This window comes from Rhinoraja longicauda, chromosome 21 (genome assembly GCF_053455715.1).
Source record: "Rhinoraja longicauda isolate Sanriku21f chromosome 21, sRhiLon1.1, whole genome shotgun sequence".
NCBI classification, from domain to species: Eukaryota; Metazoa; Chordata; class Chondrichthyes; order Rajiformes; family Arhynchobatidae; genus Rhinoraja; species Rhinoraja longicauda.
Genome location: NC_135973.1, coordinates 5,025,480 through 5,040,125, shown reverse-complemented (window position 1 = coordinate 5,040,125; position 14,646 = coordinate 5,025,480). Strand labels below are relative to the sequence as shown.

The 14,646-nt window shown below is 44.7% G+C and overlaps 1 protein-coding gene across 1 annotated transcript in view; it reads right to left on the bottom strand.

The window, feature by feature from the left end:
• The window catches only part of LOC144603867 (myosin-16-like), a 73,722-nt gene that overhangs the window by 12,627 nt on the left and 46,449 nt on the right, over nucleotides 1-14,646 (bottom strand). Inside the window, exons 26-34 of the mRNA XM_078417639.1 lie at nucleotides 13,248-13,393; nucleotides 11,853-11,943; nucleotides 9,920-9,976; nucleotides 8,373-8,459; nucleotides 6,683-6,928; nucleotides 4,075-4,192; nucleotides 2,583-2,710; nucleotides 2,297-2,493; nucleotides 244-376 (exon numbers count right to left, since the gene is read on the bottom strand). Of these exons, the coding sequence (XP_078273765.1) occupies nucleotides 244-376; nucleotides 2,297-2,493; nucleotides 2,583-2,710; nucleotides 4,075-4,192; nucleotides 6,683-6,928; nucleotides 8,373-8,459; nucleotides 9,920-9,976; nucleotides 11,853-11,943; nucleotides 13,248-13,393 (1,203 nt within the window). The remainder of the gene's footprint in view (nucleotides 1-243; nucleotides 377-2,296; nucleotides 2,494-2,582; nucleotides 2,711-4,074; nucleotides 4,193-6,682; nucleotides 6,929-8,372; nucleotides 8,460-9,919; nucleotides 9,977-11,852; nucleotides 11,944-13,247; nucleotides 13,394-14,646) is intronic.

Sequence of the window (14,646 nt, the reverse complement as noted above, 5' to 3'; positions counted from 1 at the left end):
CCCTCCTACAGCCCAAAGGCGTGCAGGTTTGTTAGTTAATTGCCCCTGGAGTGGATGGGAAAATGGGATAACAGAGAACTAGTGTGAACGGGTGATCGATGGGCGGGTGTAGGGCCTGTTTCCATGCTGTATCTGCCAACCAATCAATCTGAGGTGATCTGTATTTAATCTGTTGGGCAGAAGGAATCAATTGCATTTTTCACTGCATATTTCAAGGACGAGTAGCAGCCAATGTCTCATTACCTTTTCCAGCTCAATGGATAAGTCTTCCACCTCCCCTGTGAGTCTCTGCTTGGACTTCTCCAGGCTGGCTGCTCGGGCTTGTGCAGCCTCAGCAGCTTCCTCAGCCTCCTGCAACCGAGCGGCCAGCTTTCTCCTGTTAACCAGAAGGTGGTGTAAGATGTTAGCCAGGGCAAAATAGATAGAGGGCAGCACGGTGGCGCAGCGGTACAGTTGCTGCCTTACAACGCCGGAGACCCAGGTTTGATCCTGACCACGGGTGTTGTCTGTACGGAATTTGTACGTTCTCCCCGTGACCGCGTAGGTTTTCTCCAAGTGCTCCAGTGTCCTCCCACTTCCCAAAGACGTATAGGTTTGTTGGCTAATTGGCTTCTGTAAATTGGCCCTTGTGTGCAGGAAAGTGCTAGTGTACGGGATGATTGTTGGTCGGCGTGAGCTCAGTGGGCAGTAAAGCCTATTTCCACACTGTATCTCAAAAGTCTCAAGATCAAGGGAAACACAAGAGACATAAGAAAATAACTGCAGATGCCGGTACAAATCGATTTATTCACAAAATGCTGGAGTAACTCAGCAGGTCAGGCAGCATCTCGGGAGAGAAGGAATGGGTGACGTTTCGGGTCGAGACCCCTCTTCAGACTGATGAAGGGTCTCGACCCGAAACGTCACCCATTCCTTCTCTCCCAAGATGCTGCCTGACCTGCTGAGTTACTCCAGCATTTTGTGAATAAATCGAGACACAAGAGACTGCAGGTGCTGGAAACTTGAGCCTAACACAAAGTGCTGGAGGAACTCAACATCTCAACGACACAGCATGTCAGGAAGGAGATAGACAGTTTCAGGTGTGAAGAAGGATCCCAACCCAAAACATCGCCTGTCCATTCCATCCCCAGATGCCGCCTGAACCACTGAGTTTTCATTTTTTAGTTTGAGAGACGCAGTGTGGAAATAGGCCCATCGGCCCACAGAGTTTGTGCCGACCAGCAATCACCCATACACTTGTTCTATCCTACACAGTGAAGACAATTTATGGATGCCAATTAACCTACAAACATCTTTGGAATGTGGGTGGAAACCGGAGCATCCGGGAGAAACCTATGTGGTCAGAGGGAGAATGTACAAACTCCATACAGTTACGAATCAAACCCGGGTCTCTGGAATACACTTGAATTTAGAAGGATGAGAGGGGATCTTATCTCAGCACATATAAGATTATTAAGGGGTTGGACACGTTAGAGGCAGGAAACATGTTCCCAATGTTGGGGGAATCCAGAACCAGGGGCCACAGTTTAAGAATAAGGGGTAGGCCATTTGGAACGGAGATGAGGAAAGACTTTTTCAGTCAGAGAGTTGTAAATCTGTGGAATTCTCTGCCTCAGAAGGCAGTGGAGGCCAATTCTCTGAATGCATTCAAGAGAGAGCTAGATAGAGCTCTTAAGGATAGCGGAGTCAGGGGGTATGGGGAGAAGGCAGGAACGGGGTACTGATTGAGAATGATCAGCCATGATCACATTGAATGGTGGTGCTGGCTGGAAGGGCCGAATGGGCAGTAAAGCCTATTTCCACACTGTATCTCAAAAGTCTCAAGATCAAGGCAGACACAAGAGACGTAAGAAAATAACTGCAGATGCTGGTACAAATCGATTTATTCACAAAATGCTGGAGTAACTCAGCAGGTCAGGCAGCATCTCGGGAGAGAAGGAATGGGTGACGTTTCGGGTCGAGATCCCTATTGTCTATTGTCTGGCACTGTGAGGCAGCAATTCTATCGCCATCTAAAGATCCTCAAGCACTTTGTGTGTTTTGGAAGGTATTTAGTCTGTTTGAATGTGTGTGATAATATAACACCCAGTGACTCAATGGGAACATGGGCAAAACTAATAATATTTGGCTACTTGATTTCATAAGCAAAATTTGAGGTGCTGTTCCTCCAATTTGCGTGTTGCATGGAACACTATCCTGGGAACATTTTTCTCAGGAAATGTTCTGGGAGAGCTCTGTAACAATATCCGTGGACGTTAATCAATCTTCTTTACTCACTTAAGGAAGAATTACTCACTTTGTCTCTTCCAGTTCCTCTGTCTTCTGAATGGCATCGGTCTCATACTTGGTCCTCCATGTTGTCACTTCACTGTTTAGTTTAGAAACCAGTCGTTGCAGTTCAGCTTTGCTTTCTTGCTCTTCCTCCAGTTGTTCCTTCGTCAGGTCCATGTCGTGCTTGGCATTGGCTAGACCCACCACTGCTAAACTTCTGGACTGAAGATTGGAAGATTGGAAATGGCGTTAACTATGCAGTGTGCCCCATCCAACTAAACATTCAACGCACTAAATAAAATAAGTCTCACCCGTGTCTCTTCTTCCATATGCCTCTTGAATTCCTCAACTTGTGTACTGAGGGTAGTTTTGGTTCTGATCAGCTGGTTCAGTTTACTCTGGGCTTCCTCATATCCACGACTCAACTCACTGTTCTCAGCTGGTCAAGAAAGAAAGGCAGAAAAATAATCAGCAACCTTTTTTTTGCTGTAAATTGTGTGCACTTCACTGTTTCCTTTCTGCATTTACTTAAGGTTAAAAGTTACAATAGACAATAGGTGCAGGAGGAGGCCATTCGGCCCTTCGAGCCATTGGCAACACCTGCAAGGAAAAGTGTATCGATCCTTCACGGAGATTCCTGCACAATGTAGCGGGCGATGGTGGAGGCAGATGCAAAAGTGGCATTTAGGAACATAGAACTGCACAGTACAAGAACAGGCCCTTAGGCCCACAAAGTCTGTGCCGAACATGATGGCAAGACCAACTTTTAGCTAGTCAAGTCAAGTCAAGTTTATTTGTCACATACACATAAATGTGCAGTGAAATGAAAGATTACCCACAGTCCAACAACAAGAGCAATAAAAATAAGCAATAACACACACACACAATCAAACAAAAATAAACATCCATCACAGTGAGTCTCCTCCAGTCACCTCCTCACTGTGATGGAAGTGATATAATCCATATCCCTCCATTCCCTGCATATCCTCCCTCATGCCTGTACAAAAGTCTCTTCAGACCATAGAGTCTTACAGCATGGAAGCAGTCTCATCAGCCCTACTTGCCCACACCAACCAACATGTCGCATCTACACTAGTCCCACCTGCCTGCGTTTGGCCCATATCTAACCCTGTCCTATCCATGTACCAGAATAAACATGTTTCAGAGGCACAATCTTGACTATTGTGCTCTTGTTATTATTATACTAAAACTTAAACCACTCTTCTGTCTCAAAAGTAAGAGTTGCACTCAACTGGACAATCAAGATAGTAACCAAAAGGAAATCATACAAAGTCTTTCAGAATAATTTCTGGTCTATATTGTACTTTAACTCGGAAAACTAGGTGAATAGAATCCACCAGGTCTAGCAATGTCAGGACGTGAAGGCACTCACTGCATTAAAATTGTAAGACAAAGAGACACAGTGTAGCAGAGCAACAGAGCATAGCCAAATTGGACATCAGCCCAAGGTAAAAGAAATAGGAAACTAGGTTACAGAAAATAAATCATAAATACATTAAATTCCAAGCACTGGAGAATATAGCGGGATAAATTGCATTAAAAAAAAAAAGATATTGCTTATATTTTACAGATGTTTTTTCATTGTCAATGAAACTGGTTTCAAATCAAAGCGTTATCGCAAGTGCGAAAGTTAAACTAATTCTGATTGGCGGCACATTAAGGTTTGATTCTTAATTCTTAATTAATTAAGAATATTAATTAAGGGAGGTTATTTTCCGCTTTGCAAACGTCTATGACTGCGACAGTTGCAGACGTAGGGAGGAGAGGCAAATTATCTGATACCTGATAACCTGGTCTTCACAGTATTAACTTCAGTCATGTTTCTTTCAATTTCGGAATACTTGGCAACGGCCTCTGCTAAGTTGTCTTCCAGCTTTCGAACATGCATGTCTGCGCCCAGCTGCACACAGAGGAGCACAATGGTCATTTATCATCGAAAAGGCTTTTACCATTTAGTACAACAAAGGAAATATCACAATTCTCGGGAACAGAGAGAGAGGGAGTATAAGCCTAGTCTATCCAGTCTTTCTTCATATGAAAGTCCTGCCATCCCAGGGATCAATCTGGTGAACCTTCTCTGTACTCCCACTAAGGCTAGAATTGTCTGGAACTTCTCTGAATCTCGATGAAAGACCCGTAAAGTTACAGTTAATTTCACATTCTGACCATATCTTTCCGCGGAGATGAAGATTATAAAATCATCAAACATCAATGCTAGAAGGAGCTGGATCAAAGGGAGATGTAAGGTTCTTTGTACATTGTGTTTTTAATGTGTAAAACCAATATTAGAAAGAGCAGTTCTATGGCCCTGATAAATCATCACAGTTCAGGGGTGGCATGATGTTGCAGCGGTAGAGTTGCTGCCTTGGAGTGCTAGAGACCCCAGACCCTAACTACAGGTGGTGTCTGGATGGAGATTGTACGTTCTCCCTGTGACTGCGTGGGTTTTTTCCAGGGGCGCCGGTTTCTTCCCACGCTCCAGATTCGTACAGGTTTGTAGGCAAATTGGCTTTGGTAAAAATTGTAAATTGTCTAGTCTGTAGGATAGTGCTCGTTTACGGGGATTGGGGATTGGGGATCGCTGGTCAGCGTGGACTCGGTGGGCCAAAGGGTCTGTTTACGTGCTGCATCTCTAAATAAAATCAATATTACTTGGAATTTCTCTGAACTTGATTGATAATTTAGTGCCATATCAGATCAAACTTGAGGACGTAAGGAACCGCAGATGCTGGAATCTTGAGCAAAACATAAATTGTTTTGTAAAGGGTCCACAGCACCTGAAGAAAGAATAGAGAGAGGACGTTTTGGGTCTGGACCCTTCTTCAGACCTAACTTGGTGCATTGCATCTTGAGGTATAATTGAGAATGCTGAAAATCATGTTGACTATATGGGCCATTCTTAGTCACGTGTGTGACCAAGAATATGAAAAATTGTGGAATACATCTCTTTTACTTCTGAAAGCATTACAGGTATATTGTTTTGTACTGTATAAATGACTTATATATGTCGAAGCTTATCAAGTGAAATTTTTATATGTTTTATATGTTACTAGACAAAGTAACAGTACTAGACAAAGTACTAGACAAAGTTACTAGACAAAGTTACTAGACAAAGTTGGGCCCAAACCTCTCCTGCATTGGTGCAGCACCCTGTCCTCCCCACCTCCCCTCTCTCCTCAACCACCCCCCTCCCCTCTCCCTTCTCCCCCACTCCCCCCTTCGCCCCTCCCTCCTCCCTCCTCCCCTCCCCCTCCCCTCCTTTTAAACTTTAAAATGTGAATAACTTTAAAAATATAACACCGATTTCAATAAAACTACTTGCATTATCACTAAAGTGACAATGGTGAGTAAGGTGGGCCTAAAATTGTCGCGCTATCGTGTACCGTTTTGGCTGAAGTTCAGTCACAAACAAGATAACAAACGAGAGTTTTAGTATTATAGATGCTGACAATGTTTGTTTAGGGTCAGAGGTCAAATAGGACTGGTCACGTGTGTGACCTCACACGGAAGCAATTTTTTTCATAACTCAGTTTCATCTTACAAACTCTGTGAATTTTAAAAAAGACATGCATTTTGGTTCTGTAGGTAGGAAAATAGCAATAAATAAGATTAATCTCTTACAATAATCATTTAATGTTTTACTTTATGTGATGATGTCTGGTCACGTGTGTGACATTTTGGTTCACTTTCCAAAGAATGGCCCAGATGTACTGTGTTTAGCTTTAGCAAACCATTGCGGTGAGCCTGGGTTCAGGGTATTTTTCACGTTAGACAATAGACAATAGGCAGTAGGTGCAGGAGTAGACCACTCGGCCCTTCGAGCCAGCACCGCCATTCAATGTGATCATGGTATTGGGCGGCACGGTGGCGCAGTGGTAGAGTTGCTGCCTTACAGCGAATGCAGCGCCGGAGACTCAGGTTCGATCCTGACTACGGGCGCCGTCTGTACGGAGTTTGTACGTTCTCCCCGTTACCTGCATGGGTTTTATCCGAGATCTTCGGTTTCCTCCCACACTCCAAAGACGTACAGGTAGGTAGGTTAATTGACTGGGTAAATGTAAAAATTGTCCCTAGTCTGTGTAGGATAGTGTTAATGTGCGGGGATCGCTGGGCGGCGCGGACTCGGTGGGCCGAAGTGCCTGTTTCCGCACTGTATCTCTAAATCTAAAAAATCTAAATTCACCCTCTCCCCATATCCCCTCCGCTATCATTAAGAGCTCTATCTAACTCTCTCTTGAAAGCATCCAGAGAATTGGCATCCACCGCCTTCTGAGGCAGAGAATTCCCCACATTTACAACTCTCTGAGCGAAAAAGTTTTTCCCTCATCTCCGTCCCAAATGGCCTAGCCCTTATTCTTAAACTGTGGTGGGCCCTGGTGAGGTCCGTTACCTTGGCTTTCTGCAGGGTCTCCGTGTTGCTGCTGAGATCGTCGATCTCGGATTTCATGACCTGCTTGTCCTTCTCCAGCTTGCCCTTGACCCTCTGCAGGTTCTCGATGTGCTCCGTCAGCTCAGCCAAGGAGTCGGTGTGCTTCTTCCTGAACGCCGCGGAGGTGGCCTCAGACTGCAGTGCCGACTCCTCCAGCTCACGTCGCAGTTTCAGAAGTTCCGTTTCCCGCTTTTTGTTCATCTCAATCTGTGGGGGACAGAGGGAACAAGGTGATTTCCACAACCCCTCCCCCTACCAACAAACAAACACTCACAAGAGAAAGCATTGTTGTGTAGGAAAATAACTGCAGATGCTGGTACAAATCGAAGGTATCACAAAAATGTTGGAGTAACTCAGCGGGTCAGGCAGCATCTCAGGAGAGAAGGAGTGGATGACGTTTCGTTTCGGGTCGAGACCCTTCTTCAGTCTGATGTCAGAGGAGGGGGCGGGACCCGCCCCCTCCCCTGACATCAGACTGAAGAAGGGTCTTGACCCGAAACGTCACCCAATCCTTCTCTCCTGAGATGCTGCCTGACCCGCTGAGTTACTCCAGCTTTTTGTGATACACAAGAGAAAGCACTGTCTGCAACTTACCAAAGCAAAAAAAAAAGATTCCTTAATTGCTTTCTTGCGCTGAACAACCTGAAGAATTTGCCAATAATTTTAAAGTGTGAGGAACAGTTTCTTTAGCCAGAGGGTTCATAAGTCCGAGGAGCAGAATTAGGCCATGCAGCCCATCAAGTCTACTGTGCTATTCACTCATAGACAATAGACAATAGGTGCAGGAGGAGGCCATTCGGCCCTTCGAGCCAGCACCGCCATTCAATGTGATCATGGCTGATCATTCTCAATCAGTACCCCGTTCCTGCCTTCTCCCCATACCCCCTGACTCCGCTATCCTTAAGAGCTCTATCCAGCTCTCTCTCTCATGGATGATCTAACCTGGGTGGTGAATCTGTGGAATCTGTGGAGGCCTTTGAACTAAGTTTAATCGGACAATGTTTAACTGAGGACATTAACTGGGCTAAATATTGTTCCCTTTATCCTGTATCTGTGCAATCCACGATTGTGTTAACATATAGTCTTTCCGCTGACTGGACAGCACGCAAACAAAAGCTTTTCACTGTACCTCAATACATATGACAATACATACAACCAATCCGACAGCAACATCTCAGGATGCTGCCTTCCTCCTGGGTCTTTTCAATGTGAAGGTGGAGAAAGGGTGAAGCAGGGATACGGCAACTGGGCGCCACAGTGGCGCAGCGGTAGAATTGCTGCCGCAAAGAGCCAGAAGCCCGTGTTCGGTCTAGACTTTAGGTGCTGTCTGTGCAGAGTTTGCATGTTCTCCCTGTGACCGTGTGGGTTTTCCCCGGGTGCTCCGGTTTCCTCCCATATTCCAAAGACATGCAGGTTCGCAGGTTAATTGGCTTCAGTAAATTGTCCCTAATGTGTAGTGTTGAACTAATTGCTGGTCTGTGTGGAATTGGTGGGCCGAAGGGCCTGCTCACATGCCGTACCTCTAAACCAAACTAAAGTAAACAACTCTTCCCTGCTCCAATTGAAGATAAACGTACATGCAGACACGATGATAAGAAGCACCGATGGAAAGTGCTCGGATTGAAATCCCTCCACTTGCCCCTGAAGTTACCTGAGACACTGTGGCTCCACCAGCTTCTTCCAGTCTGTCACTGAGTTCCTCCAAGTCACGGGCATACTCGGCTCTCTGCTTCTCAACCTGCATGGATTGGAGGAACGCCATTTGAAACCAAACACTACCACTTAAACCAAGAACAGTAAAGATTATCCCGGCTGTTATCAGATATCATTTTCTACCAAGGGAGATTTGATGGGGAAAGACGCAGAACGCTGGAGTAATTTAGTGGGTCATGCAGTAACTTTGGAGAACCTGGATCAGTGATGTTTTGAGTCGAGATCCTTCTTCAGACTGGGTACCTGAAATCCGAGTTGGGTCCAAACTGGGAGATGTGGAAACGGACCTGGAAGCCACGTGGTGCAAGATGATGGGGCAGGCAAATGCTGAGGCAACAAGCACGGCTATGGTGGCGGTCTTCAGGGTAGGATTCTTCTAACTCCATGGAGGAGATGGTGGATTATTAGGAAGCTGGTTCATGAGGCCATTGATGATGATCACATTCCCAAATGGTTTTTCTCCTTCTCACTTCCCTTCTCACCCTGAGTTTGCTTCAAGACCTTTGCTCCAGCATCTCCCAAGTGTCTTCACCAACAAAGGGCTTGACCCCATGACGTCTGCACCAAGATATGGCATGATATATCCTAACAATAACCCTTTACCCCACCTCTAAAATTTCTATTTGGTTCTTCACCATTTTAGCTGCGGTCGGCATCTGGCCGTGTGATCCGGCATAAAGATAATGAGAAAAACATGTTTTCAGATGTACCCTGGCCATGGTGTTCATGATTAACGAAGTGTTACCGTAGACATGACTTGGGCAGCACAATGGCACAGCTGGTAGAGCCGCTGCCTCCCAGTGCCAGAGACCCAGGTTCAATCCTGACCTCAGGTGCTGTCTGAAGTGGAGTTTGCACGTTTACACAGTGACCGTGTGGGGTTCCTCCGGGTGCTCCGGTTTCTTCCCCACATCCCATAGACATGCGGGTTTGTCGGTTAATTGGCCCTCTGTAAATTGCCCCTAGTGTGGCAGGGAGTGGATGAGAAAGTGGGATAACACAGAACTAGTGTGAACGGGTGATGGATGGTCGACGAGGACTCGGTGGGCCGCAGGGCCTGTTTCAGTGTTGTGTCTCTAAAGTAAGCTGAACTATTACAGACTGGTTCACCGGCGGCACGGTGGCACAGCGGTAGAGTTGCTGCCTTACAGCGAATGCAGTGCCGGAGACTCAGGTTCGAGCCTGACTATGGGTGCCGTCTGTACGCAGTTTGTACGTTCTCCCCGTGACCTGCGTGGGTTTTCTCCGAGATCTTCGGTTTCCTCCCACACTCCAAAGACGTACAGGTATGTAGGTTAATTGACTGGGTAAAATGTTTTTTAAAAATTCCCCTAGTGTGTGTAGGATAGTGTTAATGTGCAGGGATCGCTGGGCGTCGCGGACTCGGTGGGCCGAAGAGCCTGTTTCCGCGCTGTATCTCTAAATCTAAAATCTAAAATATCATGAGAGATTTTTGCACGAAGCAGCAATCGGATGTAGTTTTACCTTGGCTCTCATCGCCCGTTCTCCCTCAAGCTCCTCTTCCAGCTCTTCAATTCGGGACTACAAACAGAAACACATGCATTAGTGTTTAATATCTCTCTATCCCCTTTCTAAATTTAAAACCAATGATACATATGAATTCTGTGTCGGAAGGAACGCTGGTTTAAATGGAAGATAGGCACACATACTGGAGTAACTCAGCGGGTCAGGCAGCATCTCTGGAGAAAAGGAAAAGGGTGATGTTTCGGGTCGAGATCCTTCTTCAGACAGATTAATGATATACTCTTCAGATATACTAAGTTGGCAAGATTTCGGGAATGTGTGATTTTGGTCTTTTCTTTGAATCAGAATTTTAGTTTAATAATGGTAAGCTCATACAAAATTAACAAATTAAAGAAGCCTTTCTCTTCAAAGTCTTCTGGCCATTCAGGCAAAGACAATAGACAATAGACAATAGACAATAGGTGCAGGAGTAGGCCATTCGGCCCTTCGAGCCAGCAGCACCATTCAATGTGATCATGGCTGATCATTCTCAATCAGTACCCCGTTCCTGCCTTCTCCCCATACCCCCTGACTCCGCTATCCTTAAGAGCTCTATCTAGTTCTCTCTTGAATGCATTCAGAGACTTGGCCTCCACTGCCTTCTGAGGCAGTGAATTCCACAGATTTACAACTCTCTGACTGAAAATGTATTTCCTCATCTCCGTTCTAAATAGCCTACCCCTTATTCTTAAACTGTGGCCTTAAACGGAAACATTACATATGAAGATGTACAAGTTTTACAAGTCTTTAGAGTCACATTTAAAATATCAGAAGGGTTACACAGATCTCTGGGGTATTTTTTATTCTTACTCCAAAAACTGCATTTTAAAGTCAAATTATACCAGCATCATGAAACTACTTTGCACATTTTTATTGCTTTTTCAAATGACCGCTGTGGTTGAGTTTGTATCACACAAGGTATTTGTTATTTGTATTCAACGCATACCATGGAATCATTCTAACAATCTTAAGTCAATTGAGGGAACAGTGTGTAGGACGGAACTACAGATGCTGGTTTACACTGAAGGTTTACACACAAAATGCTAAAATGAGTAACTCAGCGGGACAGGCAGCATCTCTGCAGAGAAGGAATAGGTGATGTTTTGGGCCGAGACCCTTCTTCAGACATCATACACTCTTCAGATATACTAAATTGGCAAGATTTTGGGAATACAGGATTTTGGTCTTTGACAGAAGAAATGGTGGGGAGGGGAACAGTGGGCAGGTACAGTGCCAGCATTCCAGCCATTATTGGCAAATGAGGGTAAAATTAATCACACTCCCAACCTTACATTCTAGCTTTGAGTCATCAGCCAACTTTACACGTATTACATTGTTTCAATTTGCTTTAAAATTTATCTCTACATCGGCGAGACCAAACGCAGGCTCGGCGATCGTTTCACTCAACACCTTCGCTCAGTCCGCCTTAACCAACCTGATCTCCCGGTGGCTGAGCACTTCAACTCCCCCTCCCACTCTCAGTCTGACCTTTCTGTCATGGGCCTCCTCCAGTGCCATAGTGAGGCCCACCGGAAATTGGAGGAACAGCACCTCATATTTCGCTTGGGCAGCTTGCAGCCCAACGGTATGAACATTGACTTCTCCAACTTTAGATAGTTCCTCTGTCTCTCTCTTTCCCCCCCTCCCCCCTCCCCTTCCCAGTTCTCCCACTGTCTTCCTGTCTCCACCTATATCCTTTCTTTGTCCCGCCCCCCTGACATCAGTCTGAAGAAGGGTCTCGACCCGAAACGTCACCCATTCCCTCTCTCCTAGATGCTGCCTGACCTGCTGAGTTACTCCAGCATTTTGTGATACCTTAAAATTTATCTCCATCGGTTATTGGCAAGAATAGACCATGTTCTGATTGCATGTATGAGATTAGTCCTCTCCATACCTGATGCTCTTTCAGCTTCCTATGTAACGTGGTGTTCAGAGACTGTTCATCTTCCAACTTGGAGGTCAATAAATTAATCTCCATGTCCCTCCTTAAAAAAATCAAAAATAAGTTTCAGGTCACTGTGCAAACCATTGTTGATGAAATAATGTCAGCGGTTCAGGTAAAAAAACTGACGGAGAAGACCAAATGACCTGATTGTTTAGTTTATTTTCAATTATACCGCTGGAGGACAAAGAAGGGAGAGATTGAACTTTTTTTCACCTTCCATCACAGTGAGGAATGTGGAGTAGTCGCTGTGGTGGATGTTCATGTTAAAATGTTTTTTTGTGTATCCCGTTTCTTTTTATTGTTATGACTGTATGGCAAATGAAATTCCTCGTATGTTGCAAAACATACTTGGCTAATAAAGTATGATTGTGATTGTGATTGATTGTGAGTTTAGTTTTAGAGATACAGCTTGGAAATAGGCCCTTCGGCCCACCGAGTCCACGCCGACCACGATTCCCGTACAACTTTTAAAAGACATTTGGACATGTAGATGGATGGGAAAGGATATGGGCCAAACATAGGCAGGTGGGACTCGTGCAGATGGGGCATTATGGTCAACATGGGCGAGTTGGGCCAAAGGGCCTGTTTCCATGCTCTATGACACTAAGTTGGAACATGGATAGGAAAGGTTTAGAGGGATATGGGCCAGGCATGAGCAGAATGGACTAGCTTAGACAGGCCATCTTGGTCGGCATGGGTCAGTTGGGCCAAAGGGCCTGTATGCAAGCTGTATGACTCAATTAAATAGTTTAAAAAAAAATATTTCTCTTAAAACCAGACTTTGCAACTACAGTTAAGTTAAAAAAAATTAAAAGTTATCGGAATATGGACTGACAGGAACAATGAATTTGAGGAGCAGCTGGTATACTTGCAAGTGTTACCTGAATCTCTCTTTTTGTCTATTTTACATTCTTAATGGTCTTTACATCTCAAGAAGACACCCTTGAGTAAAATCTGTGGATTATTTATATGAACTAAGGTATTTAAAATGACTCTGTGCAAATATTGTGGAAGTAATGATGAATGGGGTGTGTCAATATTCACATAATATAATTTCACCGGTTAAATATATTCCTGGTACAGCAATAAAAAATACTCGTAATTCCTCATTCAGAATGAAGGTGATGAGCAATTTTCTCCAATTTGTCATTTCAAAATGATTAACTCTTTATATAAACAGTGAATACTTCGACTCCTCGATCAACTTGCATTTCCATAGTAGCTTAAATAGAATAAATCGTTCCAAGGCACCCAACTAAAAGGTTATAAATTAAAAAGTTGACCCCTAGACCATTACAAGGGATACCAGGATAAATACAGATTACTGAAAAATAAGTCACTTACTTCTTCAGAATTTCCTCCAGGTCCAGTTTTGCTCTTTCCATCTCATTCAGGTTTTCAATTGTCATCTTCAGATCTCCCTCAGCCTTTCGCCGAGCCTTCTCCACCTCAGTCCTGATTTTCTTCTCCTGGTTCCAGTTATCTTCCAGCTATCACGTAGTGAAACAATTGTCAAACATTAGACTGCATCTACCTGTAAAGTCCGCGTTAGCCACTGTTGAAGGGATAACAATACATCATCACAATATCATGGGAGACTAAATGCCAAGCTTCTGGGAGGCGTTCTTGGAAGCCGCACAGTGACGCAGTGGTAGACTTGCTGCCTCACAGCGCCAGGGACGAGACCCTTAGTCTCCCTTAGACGTTCAGGTAAACCACACAATCTGTACAGTGTTGGAATTTGTACGTTCTCCCCGTGACTGCGTGGGTTTTCTCCGGGTGCTCTGGTTTCCTTCCACACTCCAAAGACGTACAGGTTTGTAGGTTAGTTGGCTTCTGTAAATTTTAACTTGTCCCTAGTGTGTAGGGTAGGGACAAGTAGGGTAGTGTATGGGGCATGGGGTGATTGATGGTCGGCACAGACACGGTGGGGTAAAAAGGACCTGTTTCCACGCTGCATCTCTAAAATGTAAAGTAATTTGCCCACACTGGTCGAGCAGTAAATTTGAAAATATTTACTTGGCTATTATTGTGTTTTAATGAATAATTCACGAATTGTAACATTGAGAATTTTTTCTGCCCTTCATTTGAAACACATCTACAGCAATCCAAACACACATAGGTTAATTCTCGGAATGGCGGGACTGTCATATGTTGAAAGACTGGAGCGACTAGGCTTGTTCACACTGGAATTTAGAAGGATGAGAGGAGATCTTATCGAAACTTAATAAAATTATTAAGGGGTTGGACACGTTAGAGGCAGGAAACATGTTCCCAATGTTGGGGGAGTCCAGAACAAGGGGCCACAGTTTAAGAATAAGGGGTAGGCCATTTAGAACTGAGATGAGGAAAAACATTTTCAGCCAGAGAGTTGTGAATCTGTGGAATTCTCTGCCTCAGAAGGCAGTGGAGGCCAATTCTCTGAATGCATTCAAGAGAGAGCTAGATCGAGCTCTTAAGGATAGCGGAGTCAGGGGGTATGGGGAGAAGGCAGGAACGGGGTACTGATTGAGAATGATCAGCCATGATCACATTGAATGGTGGTGCTGGCTCGAAGGGCCGAATGGCCTCCTCCTGCACCTATTGTCTATTGTCTATTGTAAACATGACATGAAAAATATAGAAGTCCTTGTGACACAGCCACATGGCAAATAAAAATGAAAAGCTTAGACCAGCGTTTCTCAACTGGATTTCCCTGGAACCATCGGGTTCAGCGAGAGGTCGCTAGGGGTTCCGAGACAAA